Source organism: Odocoileus virginianus, chromosome 18 (genome assembly GCF_023699985.2).
Source record: "Odocoileus virginianus isolate 20LAN1187 ecotype Illinois chromosome 18, Ovbor_1.2, whole genome shotgun sequence".
NCBI classification, from domain to species: Eukaryota; Metazoa; Chordata; class Mammalia; order Artiodactyla; family Cervidae; genus Odocoileus; species Odocoileus virginianus.
Window position 1 is genome coordinate 54,671,613 of NC_069691.1, and position 17,596 is coordinate 54,689,208.

Genomic DNA, 17,596 nt, shown 5'->3' on the forward strand with positions numbered 1-17,596 from the left:
CACAGTAAGAGAAAATAAAAACTTTCTTTTAATTAGAAAACTTTGAAAGAAGATTAAACTGTATTTAAATAAATAATAATTAGGCAAATTGTGACACTATATATTTGAAATTTAAAGTTACTGAGAAACATAATGAGCAAATGAGAGTAAAGAAGAGCATAAAATCTATGGATCTGAGGTATCTGTTTTAGAAATGATGTCTTTGACTCTAATTTTAAACACAGTTATTTATTATGACTGTCACTTAGATTTTGTGGTTCTCATTCAAATTTAACTATTTCCTTTGTTAATATCCCCTTCACTGATCTATTTTAGAAATTAACTTTTCAAAACAAAAACTTAAGTCTATTTAGCATGACACAACGTGTTATTTTCACCACAACTGTCAATCTGCCTTTAAGAATCAGAATGCTCACTTAATATGAAATATCTTTTAATGAATCACATATAATTTTAGTTTTTAAAAGCATTTTAAACTTACTATGAAATGTTTATGGATAAATAATGTGCACAAAAAAGTATGTACTGTTCAATAAATTATTCTGAAGGAATTCTTGCATAATGCCTACCAGGTCAAAAGGTAAAATATTGCCATCATTTCAGGTGACCCTTGCATGACTGCAATTAATAACTTCTTTCCTCCCAGCAGGATACAACCACTATTTTGATGGTAATGGAAAATAAATGCTTTCTTACTTTTTTTGTATAGTTTTACCAACTGGTAAGTATTTTGAAATATTATATTTTGTTTTCCCTATTTTTTAAAACTGTACATAAATGGAATCATATATATTCTTTTATCACTAGCTTTATTTATTCAAATTATGTTTAGAATTTCATCCATTTTGCTATATGTTGTAAAGTTTGTTCAATGTTCTTTAATATACAACGATTTATTTGTGCATTCTACTGTTGTGAATGTTTTTATTTTTTCCAGTGTTTGGTTATTATAAATAATGCTTCCAGGACCATCCTTATACATGTGCATGTGCATGCATTTCTGGAGTAAAGATAAATTACTTTATGGTAATTGGCTCAGTAAATGTATGTTCTATGTTAGTAGGTATTGCAGCACAATTTTCCAAAGTAATTTTACCAATTTACATTCCCAACAGAAGTGCAGAGAAATTTTCATTGATCTACGTCTTCAATAAATGTTGGTAATGTGTGTCATTTTTATTTTACCCATTCTTCTGGCTATGTAGTTGTATCTAACTTTCATTCTTCTGATGAATAAGCACTTGAACATGTCTTACTATGCATAGTGACAGTTGGCAAATCCTCATTTGAAAAGTCTGAACAAGCCTTTTACCCATTATTTATTGGCCTATTTGCCTTTTTCTTAGTATTTTGTTGTGACTATTACATATTATCTAGGTACAGATCTTTGCTAGGTTTATGCATTGCATACATTTTTCTCACACTATTTGGCTGAAATTTAGCCTTCTAAATGGTACACTTTAATTAATACCAGGACTTAATCTTAATGGAGTTTAATTTATCAAATATCATGTCACATTGTATTCTGCTGAAGAAATAGCCTGCTCCAGGATAATAAATATGCTTCATCAAAAAACTTTATTATTTTACTTTTCTTTTTTTAATCTATAATATATCTCTAATTGACTCACATATGATATTAATCAAGGGCTATCATTCCTTTCTTAAAAATGTGAATGCTCAGTTGAATTAAAACCATTTAATTTTCCTCTTTTCTTGCTGCAGTCACTAATCAAAAGAATGTTAATGTATGTTTCATTGTTTTTTGTCTCTTCTTATACCAAATACCATAATATACAGATATTTTTAATGGCTTTCTGATATTTAAATCTTTAATTTATCCAAGTTTGTATTTCTGTTTTGCATTTTCCTTGACTATTCAGGACTTTTAACTATCAATTTAGAATGAAATTTTGGATTTACATAAGTGTAAAACTTTTATATGATTTGAATATGATTTCATTGAATTTATAAAATAGTTCTAAAATAGTGTTTTCAAATCTTAAAACATTTTCTAATTCAAGAAATTTACTTAGATTTTAAAAAATTCATATTTAACTATCTTTTACAGAAGTGTAGAAATTTTGCACATATTTTGTTACATTTACTCATAGGCATTTGATGTTTTCTAATGCTGTTATAAATGACACCATTTAAAATCTTATGTTTTTGATCTGGCCTTCAATAAATTTGATACACTCACTGTCAATTAGAAAAGTATATCCAGAGAGTCATTAGATTTTCTATATAAACAATCATATTTTTGCCAGAGTGACAACTTCACATGTTTTTTCCTAAACTTTATAATTTTACTTGCCTTAAATATCTGGCTAGGACCAAGTTTGCCATGTGAATGAAAATTGTGACAGTGTTTTATTAGAATATCACATAGAATTAGCATAAGACAGGATTGATGAAAGAAGAGCAATAAAAATGTTCAAGCAAAATAATAGAGGAAAAATGGAAATTGAAGAAAATTGCACAATAAATAAATGAAAAACACTGGAAAGTTCTTATGAATGTATAATTGAATAAATATTTAAGATGATGCCTGAGAATACTCAAAAACTGAAAAAAAAAATTACCAGTTCACAAGTTGAAAATACCTAATAGGAGAACAAAGAAGCATAAAAGTAAAATGTTAGTCAGTCAGTCATGTCCAACTCAGTGTGACCCCGTGGACTATAGTTCACTAGGCTTCTCTGTCCAAAGGATTCTTCGGGCAAGCAAACAGGAGTGGGTTGTCATTTCCTTTTCCAAACGAACCTGGGCTCATATAAGTCAAACCACAGAAAGCAAAAACAAGAAAAAGCTGAAAGCTGGTATAAGACATCTAACTTTCAAAAATTAAAAAATAAAATGACAGTGACATTTCATCTGAAATTAAGCTGCAAAACAATGAAATAGCATGTTTTAATGCTGATATAAGTTCCAAACCAAATATCAGTAAATGTATTGAAAATGTATTTCAGAAACAAAAAATATAGTAAAGAAATATTGAGAGAAATTCTAAAATGAGCTTGCATGAAATGGAAACCAAGCAGAAGGAAATAACTAATAAAAAATAGACCAGAAATCAAGGAAATTTGAAACAGGAAATCAATAATGAAAATCAACAAAACCAAAAACTGTTTTTTTATGAAAACTCAGTAAAATTGATAAACTTCTTGCCAAGTTAAGAAAAAAAGAAAAGATACAAATTGCTAATATAGGAAATGAAAAGAGATCACTTCTAGTCCCTTCAACACTAAAGGATAATAAGTAAATATTATGAACAAGGCTATGCCTGCATATTTGAAAGCTTAGATGACTTATATAAATTCCTTGAAAGACAGAACCTATCAAACCTTACACAAGGAAAAACACGCAATCCTAATAGTCATATATTTACTAAGGAAATTGTATCAATAATTAATAACCTTACATAACAAAATACTAGCACAGATGTTTTCACTGCTAAATTCTGCCAAACTACTAATGAGGAAATTACACCAATTCTCAACGATGACTCCTAAAAAATAGGGTGAATACATCCTAACTCATTCTATAAGGCCAGCATCAATATAAAAACCAAAGATGTTTCAAGACAAGGAAACTACAGACCAATAATTCTCACAAACATAGAAGTAAAGATCCTCATGATATATTAGCAAATACTGAATTTAAAAATGTATAAATAGTTATATAACATAACCAAGTGGGATTTACCTCAGGTGTGCAATGCTGGTTTGATATTTGACAATCAACTGATACAATCATCACAACAGTTTAGTGAAGAAAAATTATATCATAGCAACGTATGCAAAAAATATAACAAAATTCATTACCCATTCATGATTAAAAAAAAAAAACTCAGCAAGCTAGGAATAAAGGGGAACTTCACTGACTTGATAAACAACATCCACAAAAAATTCACAGCTAACATCATAAATAATGTTAGGAACTAGATGGTTTTCCGTTAACATCAGGGACAAGGCAAGGACATCTGTTTTTACCACTCCTACTCAACAGTATATTGGAAGTCATAGTTAATACAGGAAAATCAAAAGAAAGAAAAGAAAAAGCCCATATTGGGAAGGAGGAAGTAAAACAGTCTATGTTTGTATATGATATAATTGTACACAAAGAAAACACAAAGAATCAACAAAATTATACCAGAACTAATAAGCGATTATAACACAGTTATCAGATGCAAGTTAAATATGCAAAAGTCAATTGCTTTCCTATATTGTAACAGTAAACAATGGAAATTTGAAATTAAATGTAAAATACCATTTATATTACCACTAAAGAGAGAAATATTTTGATATAAATTTTAAAAATATGTACAATAGCTACATTACTATCACCAAGGTCTCTGAGTTTCTCTTCCTGAGTCAACCACCCAGAAGTGGCCTCCAGCCTGAAATTCTGGGTAATTAGAGCTACACTCATGATAAAGAAATCAAATTATAGAAATTTATGATTTCTGAAAGAGATTGTTTTTCTTTTCTTTGCCAAACATCATAATGCAAAGTAGCCAAATTTCAGAAAAAACAACTGGCTAAAATTTTAGTTCTCATATGACAGTCACCATTTTCACTGAATTACATTTAAAATACCATATTGACAAAAAAATATTTAAAATTTTTAAATAACCAAACAAACACAACAAAACAATAATAACAACAACAAAATATATACATACACACATATATAAAATTCAGGCTTAAACTGAAAAAAGTATAGGAAACCACTAGACTATTCAACTATGACCTAATCAAATCCCTTCTGAGTATACAGTGGAGGTAATGAATACATTCAAGGGATTAGGTCTGATAGAGTGCCTGAAGAACTATGGATGGAGGTTCGTAATATACCAACTATGCTTAGTTTTGGTGACCAAAACCATCCTGAGAAAAAGAAATATGAGAAGAAAAAATGGCTGTCTGAGGAGGCCTTACAAACAGCTGTGAAAAGAAGAGAAGTGAAAGGCAAAGGAGAAAAGGAAAGATACACCCAACTGAATGCAGAGAATAGCAAGGAGAGATAAGAAGGCCTTCTTAAGTGGTCAAAGCAAAGAAACAGAGGAAAACAATAGAATGGGAAAGATAAGAGATCTCTCCAAGAAAATTTGAGATACCAAAGGAACATTTCATGCAAAGATAGGCACAATAAAGAACAGGAACAGCAAGGACCTAACAGAGCAGAAGATATTAAGAAGAGGTGGCAAGAATACACAGAAGACTATCAAAAAAGGTCTTAACGACCTGGATAACCACAATGCTGTGGTCATTCATCTAAAGTCAGACATTCTTGAGTGTGAAGTCAAGTGGACCTTAGGAAGTATTACTATGAAAAAAGCTAGTGGAGGTGATGAAAAGCCAGCTGAGTTATCTCAAATCCTAAAAGATGATGCTGTTAAAGTGCTGCACTCAATATGTCAGCAAATGTGGAAAATTCGACAGTGGCCACAGGGCTAGAAAAGTGTAATTTTCTTTCCAACCCCAAAGAAATACCATGACAAAGAATGTTCAAACCACAACACAATTGCATTCATTTCACATGCTAGCACGACAATGCTCAAAATCCTTCAAGCTAGGCTTCAACAGTATGTGAACTGAGAAATTCCAAAAGTACAAGTTGAATTTAAAAAAGCAGAGGAACCAGAGATCAAATTGTCAGCATCCACTGGGCAATAGAAAAAGCAAGGGAATTCCAGGAAAACACCTACTTCTGCTTCATTGACTACACTAAAGCCTTTGACTGTGTGGATCACAAAAACTGGAAAATTCTTAGAGATGGGAATGCCAGACCACTTCACCTGCCTCCTCAGAAATCTGTATGCAGATCAAGAATCAACAATTAGAAACTGACATGAAACAGTGGACTGGTTCAAAATTGGGAAAGGAGTATGCCAGGATGTATATAGTAACCCCACTTATATGCCTTATACACAGAGTACATCATGGAAAATGCAGGGCTGGATGAATCACAAGCTGAAATCAAGACTGCCAGGAGAAATATTAACAACCTCTGATATCCAGATGATACCACTTTAATGGCAGAAAGTGAAGAAGAACTAAAGAGTCTCTTGATGAAGATGAAAGAGGAGAGTGAAAAAGCTGGTTTAAAACTCAACATTCAAAAAATTAAGATCATGGCATCTGGGGCAAATAGATGGAGAAAAAAATGGAAACAGTAACTGATTTTATTTTCTTGGGTTCCAAAATCACTAAGGATGGTGACTACAGCCACAAAATTTAAAAGTCTTACTCCTTGGAAGAAGAGTTATGACAAACCTAGACAGTGTATTAAAAAGCAGATACATTACTTTTCCAGTAGTCATGTATGGATGTGAGAGTTGGACCTTAAGGAAGGCTGAACGCCAAAGAATGGATGCTTTCAAATTGTGGTGGTGGAAAAGACCCTTGAGAATCCCCTGGAGTGCAAAGAGATCAAACCAGTCAATCCTAAAGGAAATCAAACCTGAATATTCATTGGAAGGACTGATACTGAAGCTCCAATTCTTCAGCCACCTGATTTGAAGAGTGAATTCATTGGAAAAGACCCTGATGCTATCAAAGTTTGACAGCAGGATGAGAAGGGGGCATCAGAGCATGAGATGGTTGGAAGGCATTACCGATTCAATGGATACAAGTTTGAGCAAACTCAGGTAGATAGTGAAGGACAGAGAAGCCTGGTGTGCTATAGTCCATGAGGTCACAAAGAGTTGGACACAATTTAGCAACTGAACAACAACATTTATACATACAAATAAAGCCAAACCAAAAATCTCAACATCCTGATTCATCTCAGAGTGTAAAAATAAAATTTAAATCATCTTCTGGTCATGGCTATGATTTGTTCCATGGCAGACAGAGAACCAAGTTAAAATAAGAACTAAATGTTATACATATAAAACAGACCTGGAAGTAATTTTAATATAATTTTCTTCTGTTGGTTTTAACACTACAGGACATAAAAATTTGACAATATAGCAGAAGATCTGGTTTAGACTAAGATTTTTCAGGAGAAATACCCTCTACCCAAATTCAACATACAGACAAGTTGATGAGTGTTACGTGCATTAGTAGGGTATTTTCCCTTTCTGGTCCAGACTGTTACTCATTGGATATCACTTTAGGAGTTCTAATCTCATGAATCTGTCATTTTTATCTCCTTAAATCCAAGTTCTGTTTCTAATCCACAGCTGCAGATGAATATGACCAGTTTTGGCTTACAAGAATTGAAACCACTTCAGATACAAAGTATTTCCTATCATCATTCCCTATGTTCAATGGAGAAAACACAGAGGGATTTGTATTAAGTAAATGAGACTGTATTTTCAAAATCAAATACATAATTCAGAAGATGTTATATTATGGTAGGTTTGGTTTAAGATAACATATTTTAACTTTTTGATGTGTCTTGTGTTTACATTTAAATGGGTATGGCAAATATCTTTAAGCTATGCTTCAAGACAAATAATGGACCACTTCTTTCTTCAAAATAAATAAAACTATTACTTGAAGACAGTGTTAGCAAGTTGACCTACTTCTCTAATTGCTGACTTATATGACACCATTTTTATAGAATATTTTCTCTTTTAAACTTTAGAACAGGAGAAGGGTTAAGTGTGAACATTTTAAGGGACTTCTGTGCATACAAAGTAAGCCAGACAAATGTAGTTACAAATAAGCAAGTATTGAGGTAATTACTGGTAAGGTTGCTAAAAGTGTTCACTGCTCAGTCGTGTCCAACTATTTGTGACTCCATGGACTGTAACCTCTCAAGCTCCTCTGTCCATGGAGTTTTCCAAGCAAAGGTTGCTACAAGAGACATCAAATCTGTGGAGCAGTGATATAGCCAAGAAGATGGGAGATGATATTTCTAGAGTAATCGGGAATTGATGATGCAATCAATAATAAGCTAGACTTGTGCTTCCTTCTAGATTATTCTAATACTTAAAAATTAATATTTATATATTAATTAGCTAAAGTATTCACAAGTTCAGAACTGTTTTAATTAAAGCCTGATTCATAGTAATGCTACAATTTTTTTTTCTTTAATGGGACAATTAAAGTTTAGATCTAAGATAGTAAGCATGTAGCAATTTAAAAAAATATTTTTTGACTCTATTTACAAAACTGAAATGACAAGAATCTCCGTGTTTCAGCAACTGGATGAGTTGGTATGTGAGATGTAGGAGTCACAGTTATTCATTAGCTCTGTTTGTTTAAAATTTTACATTGTATTGAGAGCTAGTCAAGGTAACAAATGGGATATGGCTTACTGATGTCCCATAATATAGACATATAATAAAATGTATATGTTTTCCTTTATGACTAAAGCTATTTTATGTTATTGATATCAACTATTCACTACAATTTGGATATGATAGGTATTCAGCAGGGAAGTCACTGTTTTTTAGTAGAATCCTTTAAAATACAAACATCTATCTGTTATTTTATTCATACTTTATTGGAAAATTTTTCTTAAATCCTTCTTACAAGGTATCAAATTTTTATGACGTGTACTAGGGAAAAACAACTTATTTGATACATAACCCAAATTCAAAATAAACTAAAACACTGACCTTTTCAGAATGATTTAATCAGTTGGAGATGGTATAAAAATCAATTTGTGTTTATAGAGCATACAGTGAACAAGCTATGACACTATCTCTTAAATATTTAAGCATTATTTTTAAGAGTTGGCCCACGAAGCAAATCTTTCATATTTTGGGAGATCAGCCAGCTTTTTATCACAGAGGTTGAATTTCAAAGAAATGACCAACAAGGGCATACTAATTACTGTGGAAGTTTTGTCTCAATTCAAGCTCTTACTTTGTTTGTTGTGGCTTAGTCGCCAAGTAGTGTCTGATTCTTTTGCAGCCCCATGGACTGCAGCCCACCAAACTCCTCTGTCCATGGGATTTCCCAGGCAAGAACATTAGAATGGGTTGCCATTTCCTTCTTCATGAGATCTTCCCTATCCAGGGGTTCAACTTGCATCTCCTGCATTGGCAGGAGAGTTCTTTACCACTGAACCACCAGGGAAGCCCTCTTATTTCATATACTGTATCTTTTAACTCATTACATGGCTAAAATACTCAGTTTCTAGTATTTGTATTCAGTAATGCCTTTTTTTTTTTTCCCCCTAAGAGGGAGAGGGTTCCTAGGTCCTTTTATTTTCTTGGAAAACTTTCTTGACAACTAGTATGTCAAGATGTCCCAGGCTCATCTCGTATATTTTCTGCCCCAGAACAAGGATTATTTGTTTCTCTACAAGATCCTATTTTCTTCTAATAGGGAATAATTAATCAGGATCATTATTAGGACTTGGGAAGCAAACTACTGCTGAGCTGGTCATTGTTTCTATCATGTTTTTGAAGGACAGAGCTAAGGATATTTATTAGGAATATGTATACTAGCTGAAATCTTGTGTGTGTGTGTATTTACATAGACATACATATATAAACACATATATGTATATATAAGTTATGTATAAATATATAAAGGTAAAGTACTTCATGTTTTATAATGATATTCCTATTACATATGTGGTATTCAGGGTTTTCTACTTAACCTTTTCTATATTACATCTGAATCTCCTTAGTTTCACAATGAGAATTCTAGTTTTCTAGAACAATAGGGATGATGGAACTCAGATGAGCTATAATTACATATTTTCAGTGTCTTCTCATATACAACAGTTTTAGACTAACAATGTTAATAATACTTTTATATCACCAATTATTATTTTATTGATAGTTGATATATGCTATCCTCATCCTCCTCATTTTCAATCATTGTCCTCTAACTAAATCATCACGACGGATGGGAACTGTGTGCTATTTTCTCCCCTTTTAGTTCTCATTTAGTGTAAGAATCACCCATTTAACACTAATCTCTTCTCTACTATATGTCTCTCTAGTAATTTTGTTTTCTTGAAGCTTATTCCTAAGTAAAATATTCAGGAGGGTCTTATAAGAACCGTATTCTCTGAGATTTTGTCACTTGATATTAGTTTTATAGTATCCTTTACAAAGTCCTTTATATATGGAGGTCAATTTTCCTGGATATAAAATCCATGGTTCTTATGTTCTTTACTTGAGTAAGTTGAGTACTGTACTCAATTATTTTGCATAAAAAGTTACTGAAAAGTCAGGTGATGATATAGTTTTATTTCCCTTTCAAGTCACATTCTCAATTTTTTCCTCGTTTTAAGGACAATAATTTTACTATACTAAGTCTTGTTGGTCATCATAGTCAATATTCTCAGGTTCACAGTTTGTCTTTTAATGTAAAGTTTAAACGTTTATTTAAAGGAAAGTTTCCTTGAAATGCACACTTTCATAATTTTCTCTGATGCTTTTCTCAGGTCCTTTAGAAACTCTAGTATCTGTGTGCCTAATCCTCTTTATTGATCTTCAGTACTTATCACCTTCTCTGCAATCTTTTTATCACTTCCTTTGTTACTTTATATTTAAATTTTTTTCTTGTTTTTGCTTTGTACTTCAGTACTTTCAGTCTAAGAATCTACATTCTTTTTTCTTCAAATAATTTTCTATGAAATTTAACTGTGATATTTTTCTGTTATACATTCCTATTTGAATTTAATTTTCCCAAACCGGGAAAAAAGGGGATTGACTAGGAGTGTTTTTAACTTCCCAGAGCTCCCCCTTCTGTTACATAAGGGTAGTGCTAAAAACTACGGTACATGCTTTCTGAGATTTTCTCTCTTTTGTTCCCCTCCCCCCTGCTTTCCTGTGGTCCTTCTCCTATTTAATTTTAACACCATCCTCAGTAAGAAAGGAGCCTTGAAGAGTTCACTGGAACTAGATTACTCCAGTCCTTTTATGCCTTACTGCTAATCATTACAGTTCAACCTTCTTGGAAGATAAAATAAAATACACAGTTGTTACGTGTGCGCGTTAGTCACTCAGTCATGTCCGACTCTTTGTAACCCCGTGGACTGTAGCCCATCAAGCTCCTCTGTCCATGGGATTTCTCAGGCAAAATTACTGGAGGGGATGGCCATTTCCTTCTCCAGGGAATCTTCCCAACCCAGGGACTGAGCCTGGGTCTTCTGCATTTCAGGCAGATTCTTTACCATCTTAGCCACCAGGGAACCCACAATTGTTTTGAGTGGGACCAAATCAGAACACTGCAACTACTGTGTTTATTATCATTCTCCTAGTAATTTGCCAGATTAAAAATAAAACATCTACATACACCCGAAACCAGTACAATGCTGTAAATAAACTCTACTTCAATAAAAATTAAAAAAAAAAAAAAACAAATAGAATTGGAAAAAGTGAATTTACACAAAAGAAGCAGTTTTTTTCCTCTTGAATCAAGAAGCCCAGATTTATTTTCTTTCATTGCACATTATTTCTGACTTTAGCTTGCTTGCTTTAGGAAAAATCCACACACACACACACAAACACACATACCCACACACCCAGACACACACCCACACACACACACAAGCTAGAAAGGAAGACAATCTCGGAGAAGATTCTGAGCAAAGATCGCAATGTTTCCTTAGATATTCAGATATATTCAAGGTTGTCGAAATTAGATGAGCTACTGTTGATGCCCGCTACTAACTCAAAAAGTGAAAAGAAGGCTAAAAGACCAGATTCTATAATCATAGCCTAAAAAGTATAAACTCCCAAGAAGTAGGAGGTGAATTTAATACCTGTGGTTATAACATTTTTGAAATATGTTCTTGTAGCTGTGACATTTGGAAAAACAATTATAAACTCAGCTGCAGTAAACAAAAAGAAAAATACATACATTTAATATTCCCGCTGGAAAAAAAGCATAAATCCTGTAAAATGGTAATAATGTAAACAAACTCAGTTTTTTCTTACATACATATATTATATAATCTCCTAATAACACATTTGTCACAACTTTATTGTTTGGATGTCTTATGCTTTATCTGAATATTTTATGCCATTTGATTATGTAGTATGTACATATTGTGAAATGTCAGAATATGTATCAAAATGCATATGCTTGAAGCAATAATATGGAAGTGAGATGATCACTATAGTGCTTTAGGACACATTTTCAATTAAGCAACCATTTGTTTAAAAACCAGGGGACCGGGGAGAGCAAGCTGCAGAGAGCCAGATTCTTTACCGTCTGAGCCAAAAGGATGAATATAAATGGTATCTCTCGCTGCCATGGGAGATGAAGATTGGGACGCAGAAAAAATGAACCCTCGTATGTCTTCCTATGTTCCTGTATTTGAGAAGGATAGGTATTCTTCTGGAGCAAATGGAGACACTTTTAAGAGGACTCTGGCTTCATCATCAGAAATGGGTGATGGATCGTCTCGAAGAGATCATTTCATGAGAAGTGGATTTGCCTCTGGGAGGAGTTTGGGAAACAGAGATCCTGGTGAGTCTAATAAAAGAGAGAATACGTCCACAGCGGGTGGTTTTGGAGTTGGAAAGAGTTTTGGAAACAGAGGTTATCAAGACGGCAATGATTCAGAAGCTTCAGGATCGTCCAGAAGAGGTGGAAGAGGTAGTTTCCGAGGTTGCCGTGGAGGATTTGGTCTAGGAAGTCCAAATAGCAAATATGAAGAAGATGAGGGAACCCAGTGCTCTGATGGCATTTTTGGTTCTAGAAGATCAGCATTAAGTGGTGCAGGTAATGGTGACACCTTCCAAAGCAGAAGTGGTAGTGGAAGTGGACGAGGTGGCTACAAAGGTTTAAATGAAGAACTAATTACAGGCTCTGGAAAGAATTCTTGGAAGTCAGAAGCTAAAGGAGGAGAAAGTGGTGACACTCAGGGACGAAAAGTGACCTACATACCACCTCCTCCACCTGAAGATGAAGACTCCATCTTTGCACATTATCAGACAGGCATAAACTTTGACAAATATGATACTATTCTTGTAGAAGTATCTGGACATGATCCACCACCAGCAATTCTGACTTTTGAAGAAGCTAATCTTTGTCAGACATTGAATAACAACATTGCTAAAGCTGGTTATACTAAGCTTACTCCTGTGCAAAAATACGGTATTCCTATTATACTAGGAGGACGAGATTTGATGGCTTGTGCTCAGACAGGCTCTGGAAAGACTGCAGCTTTTCTCTTGCCAATTTTGGCTCATATGATGCGTGATGGAATAACTGCCAGTCGTTCTAAAGAACTGCAGGAACCAGAGTGTATTATTGTAGCACCAACTCGAGAGTTGATCAGTCAGATCTATTTGGAAGCCAGAAAATTTTCTTTCGGGACTTGCGTAAGAGCAGTTGTCACATATGGGGGAACCCAGTTGAGGCATTCAATTCGACAAATAGTACAAGGCTGTAATATATTATGTGCTACTCCTGGGAGACTGATGGACATCATAGGCAAAGAAAAGATTGGTCTCAGACAAGTCAAATACTTGGTTTTGGATGAAGCTGATCGCATGCTGGATATGGGTTTTGGACCAGAGATGAAAAAGTTAATTTCCTGCCCAGGAATGCCGTCAAAGGAACAGCGTCAGACCCTTATGTTCAGTGCAACTTTTCCAGAAGAAATTCAAAGGTTGGCTGGGAAGTTTTTAAAGTCAAATTATTTGTTTGTTGCCGTTGGACAAGTGGGTGGCGCATGTACAGATGTTCAGCAGACCATTCTTCAAGTTGGCCAGTACTCAAAAAGAGAAAAACTTGTTGAAATTCTACAAAACATAGGTGATGAAAGAACTATGGTCTTTGTTGAAACTAAGAAAAAGGCAGATTTTATTGCCACTTTTCTTTGTCAAGAAAAAATATCAACAACAAGTATTCATGGTGATCGTGAACAAAGAGAAAGAGAACAAGCTCTTGGAGATTTCCGCTGTGGAATGTGCCCCGTTCTTGTTGCTACTTCAGTAGCTGCGCGAGGGCTGGATATTGAAAATGTTCAGCATGTTATTAATTTTGATCTTCCTTCTACCATTGATGAATATGTTCATCGAATTGGGCGTACTGGTCGTTGTGGAAATACTGGCAGAGCCATTTCCTTTTTTGATCTGGAATCAGATAGCCATTTAGCACAGCCTCTAGTGAAAGTGCTGTCAGATGCTCAACAGGATGTTCCTGCCTGGTTAGAAGAGATTGCCTTTAGTACACATGGTCCTGGCTTCAGTGGTAGGACAAGAGGAAATGTGTTTGCATCAGTTGATACCAGAAAGAATTACCACGGCAGGAGCTCTTTGAACACAGCAGGGTTTTCTTCATCACAAGCTCCTAATCCAGTAGATGATGAGTCATGGGATTAAAACGAAAATAACCTGTGGTACAGTTTTGATGCAGAGAAGAAAGTAGTTTTGATTTTTGATTTTTTAGAACAGAAGTATGAAACCTTGCATCTCCTATCCTTCTGTTTGTACTCCCACCCTTAAAAAAAATTCCTTACTGACTAGTTATGTGACATGCTAAAAGTTACAACGGTGCAATTACTAATACAAATGGTGTTAACCAGAAAGATTAAAACATTCTAAATATCTTGCCTATTTCTATTGTATTCTTCAAGGGTTTTAGACATAGTTCATGTCTAAATGCCATGTCTTAGTATAGTGTTTATTGATCCTAGAGCAAACAGGATTATAGGATACACTTTTGGTTAAAAATTATTGGGTTCTATTTTTGCTTAAAAGGAGCCTTTAAACAATAGTGTGTCACTGAAACGTAATGACATGATTTTCATGATAGATACAGTGAAAGACAAGCTTTTAAAAGCAGTTTTGATTTTATATCATCAGATGTGTGATGAACATGATTGAATGTTTGCAACGTGAACTCTGTACTCAATGATACAACTGTTTGTATTTATAATATACAGACTTCTCCTTAAAAATAAAGGATGATGCTGTTCTCTGGAAACATCCCACCCTCGCCTTCTCCCTGATCCATGTCAGTGTATGACAAATACCACTACAATATTGTAAAGTAATTAGCCTCCAACTAATAAAAATAAATTAAAAAAAGAAAAAAACCAGGGGACCAAAATGTTCATGTTTTATTCAAAATTAATATCTCCATGAGGAAATTCTAAAGTATCATGGAATTTTGCTCTTATTTTTTACTGTCTTCCCCATGGGTTTGTTAGTCATAATGATAAAAACTCAGTGGTTGGGATTTTTGCTGCTAACCATCAGGAGTCTCCTGGAAGGGTGGACATGTTCACTTAACAGGAACTGATTCTATAAGCTGGAATGAGTAACTCTGACTCAGGAAATTTAGTGTTCATTTATGTGGAGTGAACAATTCTTTCAGATCCCAAATATCATATAAAGATGTACACAGTGCGCATTGGACTTTCCTTCACACATATATGTATTTGTTAACTTTTGCTCCCACACATAAACTTATTACTAAGTATATGTAAATACGGATCCCTGCTTAGTGGCACAAGTGGTAAAGAATCTACTTGCCAGTGAAGGAGGCATAAGAGACTAGTGTTCGATCCTGGGGTCGGGAAGACCCCCTGGAGGAGGGCATGGGAACCCACTCCAGTATTCTTGCCTGGAGAATCCCATGGACAGAGGAGACTGGAGGGCTACAGTCCACAGGCTCGCAGAGAGCTGGACATGATTGAAGTGACTTAGCATGGCATGTTTTTAAATAAATCACAGAAATGAGTGAAATAGGCATTACTTTTATAATGGCTTTATCTAAGTCACATACACATATACGATTCCCTATTTAAAGTGTACTATTCAATGTTTTATTTTTTGGCTACACCACACAGCATGTAGGATCTTAATCCCCTGACCAGGGATCAAACCCGCGCCCCCTGTGGTGGAAGTGCAGAGTCTGAACTGCTGGACCACCAGAGAAATCCCTTAATGATTTTTAATATATTCACAGAGTTGTGCAGTTATTACCACCATAAATTCTAGCATAATCAGGAGATGCAGGTTCAATCCTGGGTCAGGAAGATCCCCTGGAGTAGGAAATGGCAACCCACTCCAGTATTCTTGCCTGGAGAATCCCATCGACAGAGGAGCCGGACAGGCTATAATCCATGGGGTCCCAAAAGAGTTGGCCACAATTTAGCAATTAAAACAACAACAGTTCTTTATTCCTTTATTTAATTACTAAATAATATTCCCTTTAATGGATATGCCATTCTTCATTAATCCATCTATCAATTCATGGACATCTGTATTGTTTCCATTTTTTGGCTCTTTGAGTAAAACTGCTAAGAATATTTCTGTATATGTTTATGTGTGGACGTATGTTTTCATTTCTTTGGGGTTTATCTAGTAGAGCTGCTAGGTCAGGTGATGTTTCTATGTTTTTACCTTTTAAACAACTGCCAAATAAATAAATAAACTGCCAGAATGTCTTCCATACAAGGAAATATAGGCTTAATGTAATGAGTTGGGAAGTACTCCTTCCTCTTCTATATTTTGGAATAATTTGTGAGAAAATGATATTAATCACTTTTTAAGTATGTGGCAGAGTTTACCAGTAAAGCCATTTGACTCTGGCATTTTAGGGGTATTTTGTTTTTTAAATCTCTTCACTAGCATAGGTTATTCAGATTTTCTATTTCTTCAAGTGACTTTCAGTACTTTTTGACCTTCTTGGGATATGTCTATTTCACCAAAGTGAACTAATGTTTTTCAGCATTAACTGCATCTCATATATATTAATAAGTCTTCATTTTTAATTACTACAAAGTATTTTCTAATTCCCCTTGTGATTTCTTCCTTATCCCATTTGTTGTTTAGGAAAGTGGTATTTAATGCCTACATATGCATTAATTCCCCAAATTTCTTTGTGGGTTTGGATTTCTAATTTAATTTTATTGTTATTAGAAAACATAGTTTCTATGATTTCAGCCTCTTACATTTATTGAATCATGTTTCATGGCCTCATATATTGTCTTTCATAGATGGTATTCCATGTGCTCTTGAGAAGAATATTTATTCCATTGTCGTTAAATGGAATGTTCTATGGATATCTATTGAATCTAATTGTTTTATGCTGTCATTTAAATCAGTTATGTCCTTGTTGATCTTTTGCTTAGCAATTCTATCCATTTGGGAAAGTAGAACACTGAATTATCCAGCTATTGTTGAATTATCTACTTCTCATTTCAATTCTGGATAAATGTTTCTTCATTACCTGTGTACCCTTAGGACAATTTCCCCAGACAGTAAATGCTTTTTTTAAAGTAATTTTTACCAGTTTTATCAATAGTTTTGCTAGGGAGTTTTTCCTACTTCCATTTGAAAGTGGAAGTTTATATTAATGTTTATAGCAAAGATTCTTTGCCCTCTAATTGCTATAAGCAAATTTAGAGACAACAAGTTTATTCTGGTGGGGGAGACTTAAGAACACATGCAGAAGTATTAGTCCTTAAAGGCCCACGATAACTAAATATCTAACAAGTGAAATTTCCAACTCCATAGTGTTACCCTTCTCCAGAACACTCTGTTAGCAAGCTCTATCCACTGAGCTCATCTTATATTTTCCAATGATTTTTCCTCCTAGCAAAAACACAAACTATTTTAAGTCAGATACATGAAACGTGATGATTTAGACAGGATGGCACTAAAGGATAAAGAAGCAGCAAGACCAATCACTCCATCTTTTAATTCATA

At 34.1% G+C, this 17,596-nt stretch overlaps 1 protein-coding gene across 2 annotated transcripts; it reads left to right on the top strand.

Moving 5' to 3' along the window:
- Positions 1-12,160: 12,160 nt before the first annotated feature.
- On the top strand, positions 12,161-14,864 carry LOC110138290 (probable ATP-dependent RNA helicase DDX4). 2 transcript variants are annotated; one of them, XM_070480721.1, is made up of 2 exons: positions 12,161-12,320; positions 12,393-14,864. In XM_070480721.1, exons 1-2 carry the CDS (start codon positions 12,164-12,166, stop codon positions 14,258-14,260), a joined length of 2,025 nt encoding a protein of 674 aa, XP_070336822.1. In that variant the 5' UTR covers positions 12,161-12,163; the 3' UTR covers positions 14,261-14,864. The 2 variants fall into 2 exon arrangements, with proteins under 2 accessions (XP_070336822.1, XP_070336821.1); XM_070480720.1 differs by having other exon boundaries at positions 12,161-14,864.
- The last annotated feature ends 2,732 nt before the right edge of the window (positions 14,865-17,596 follow it).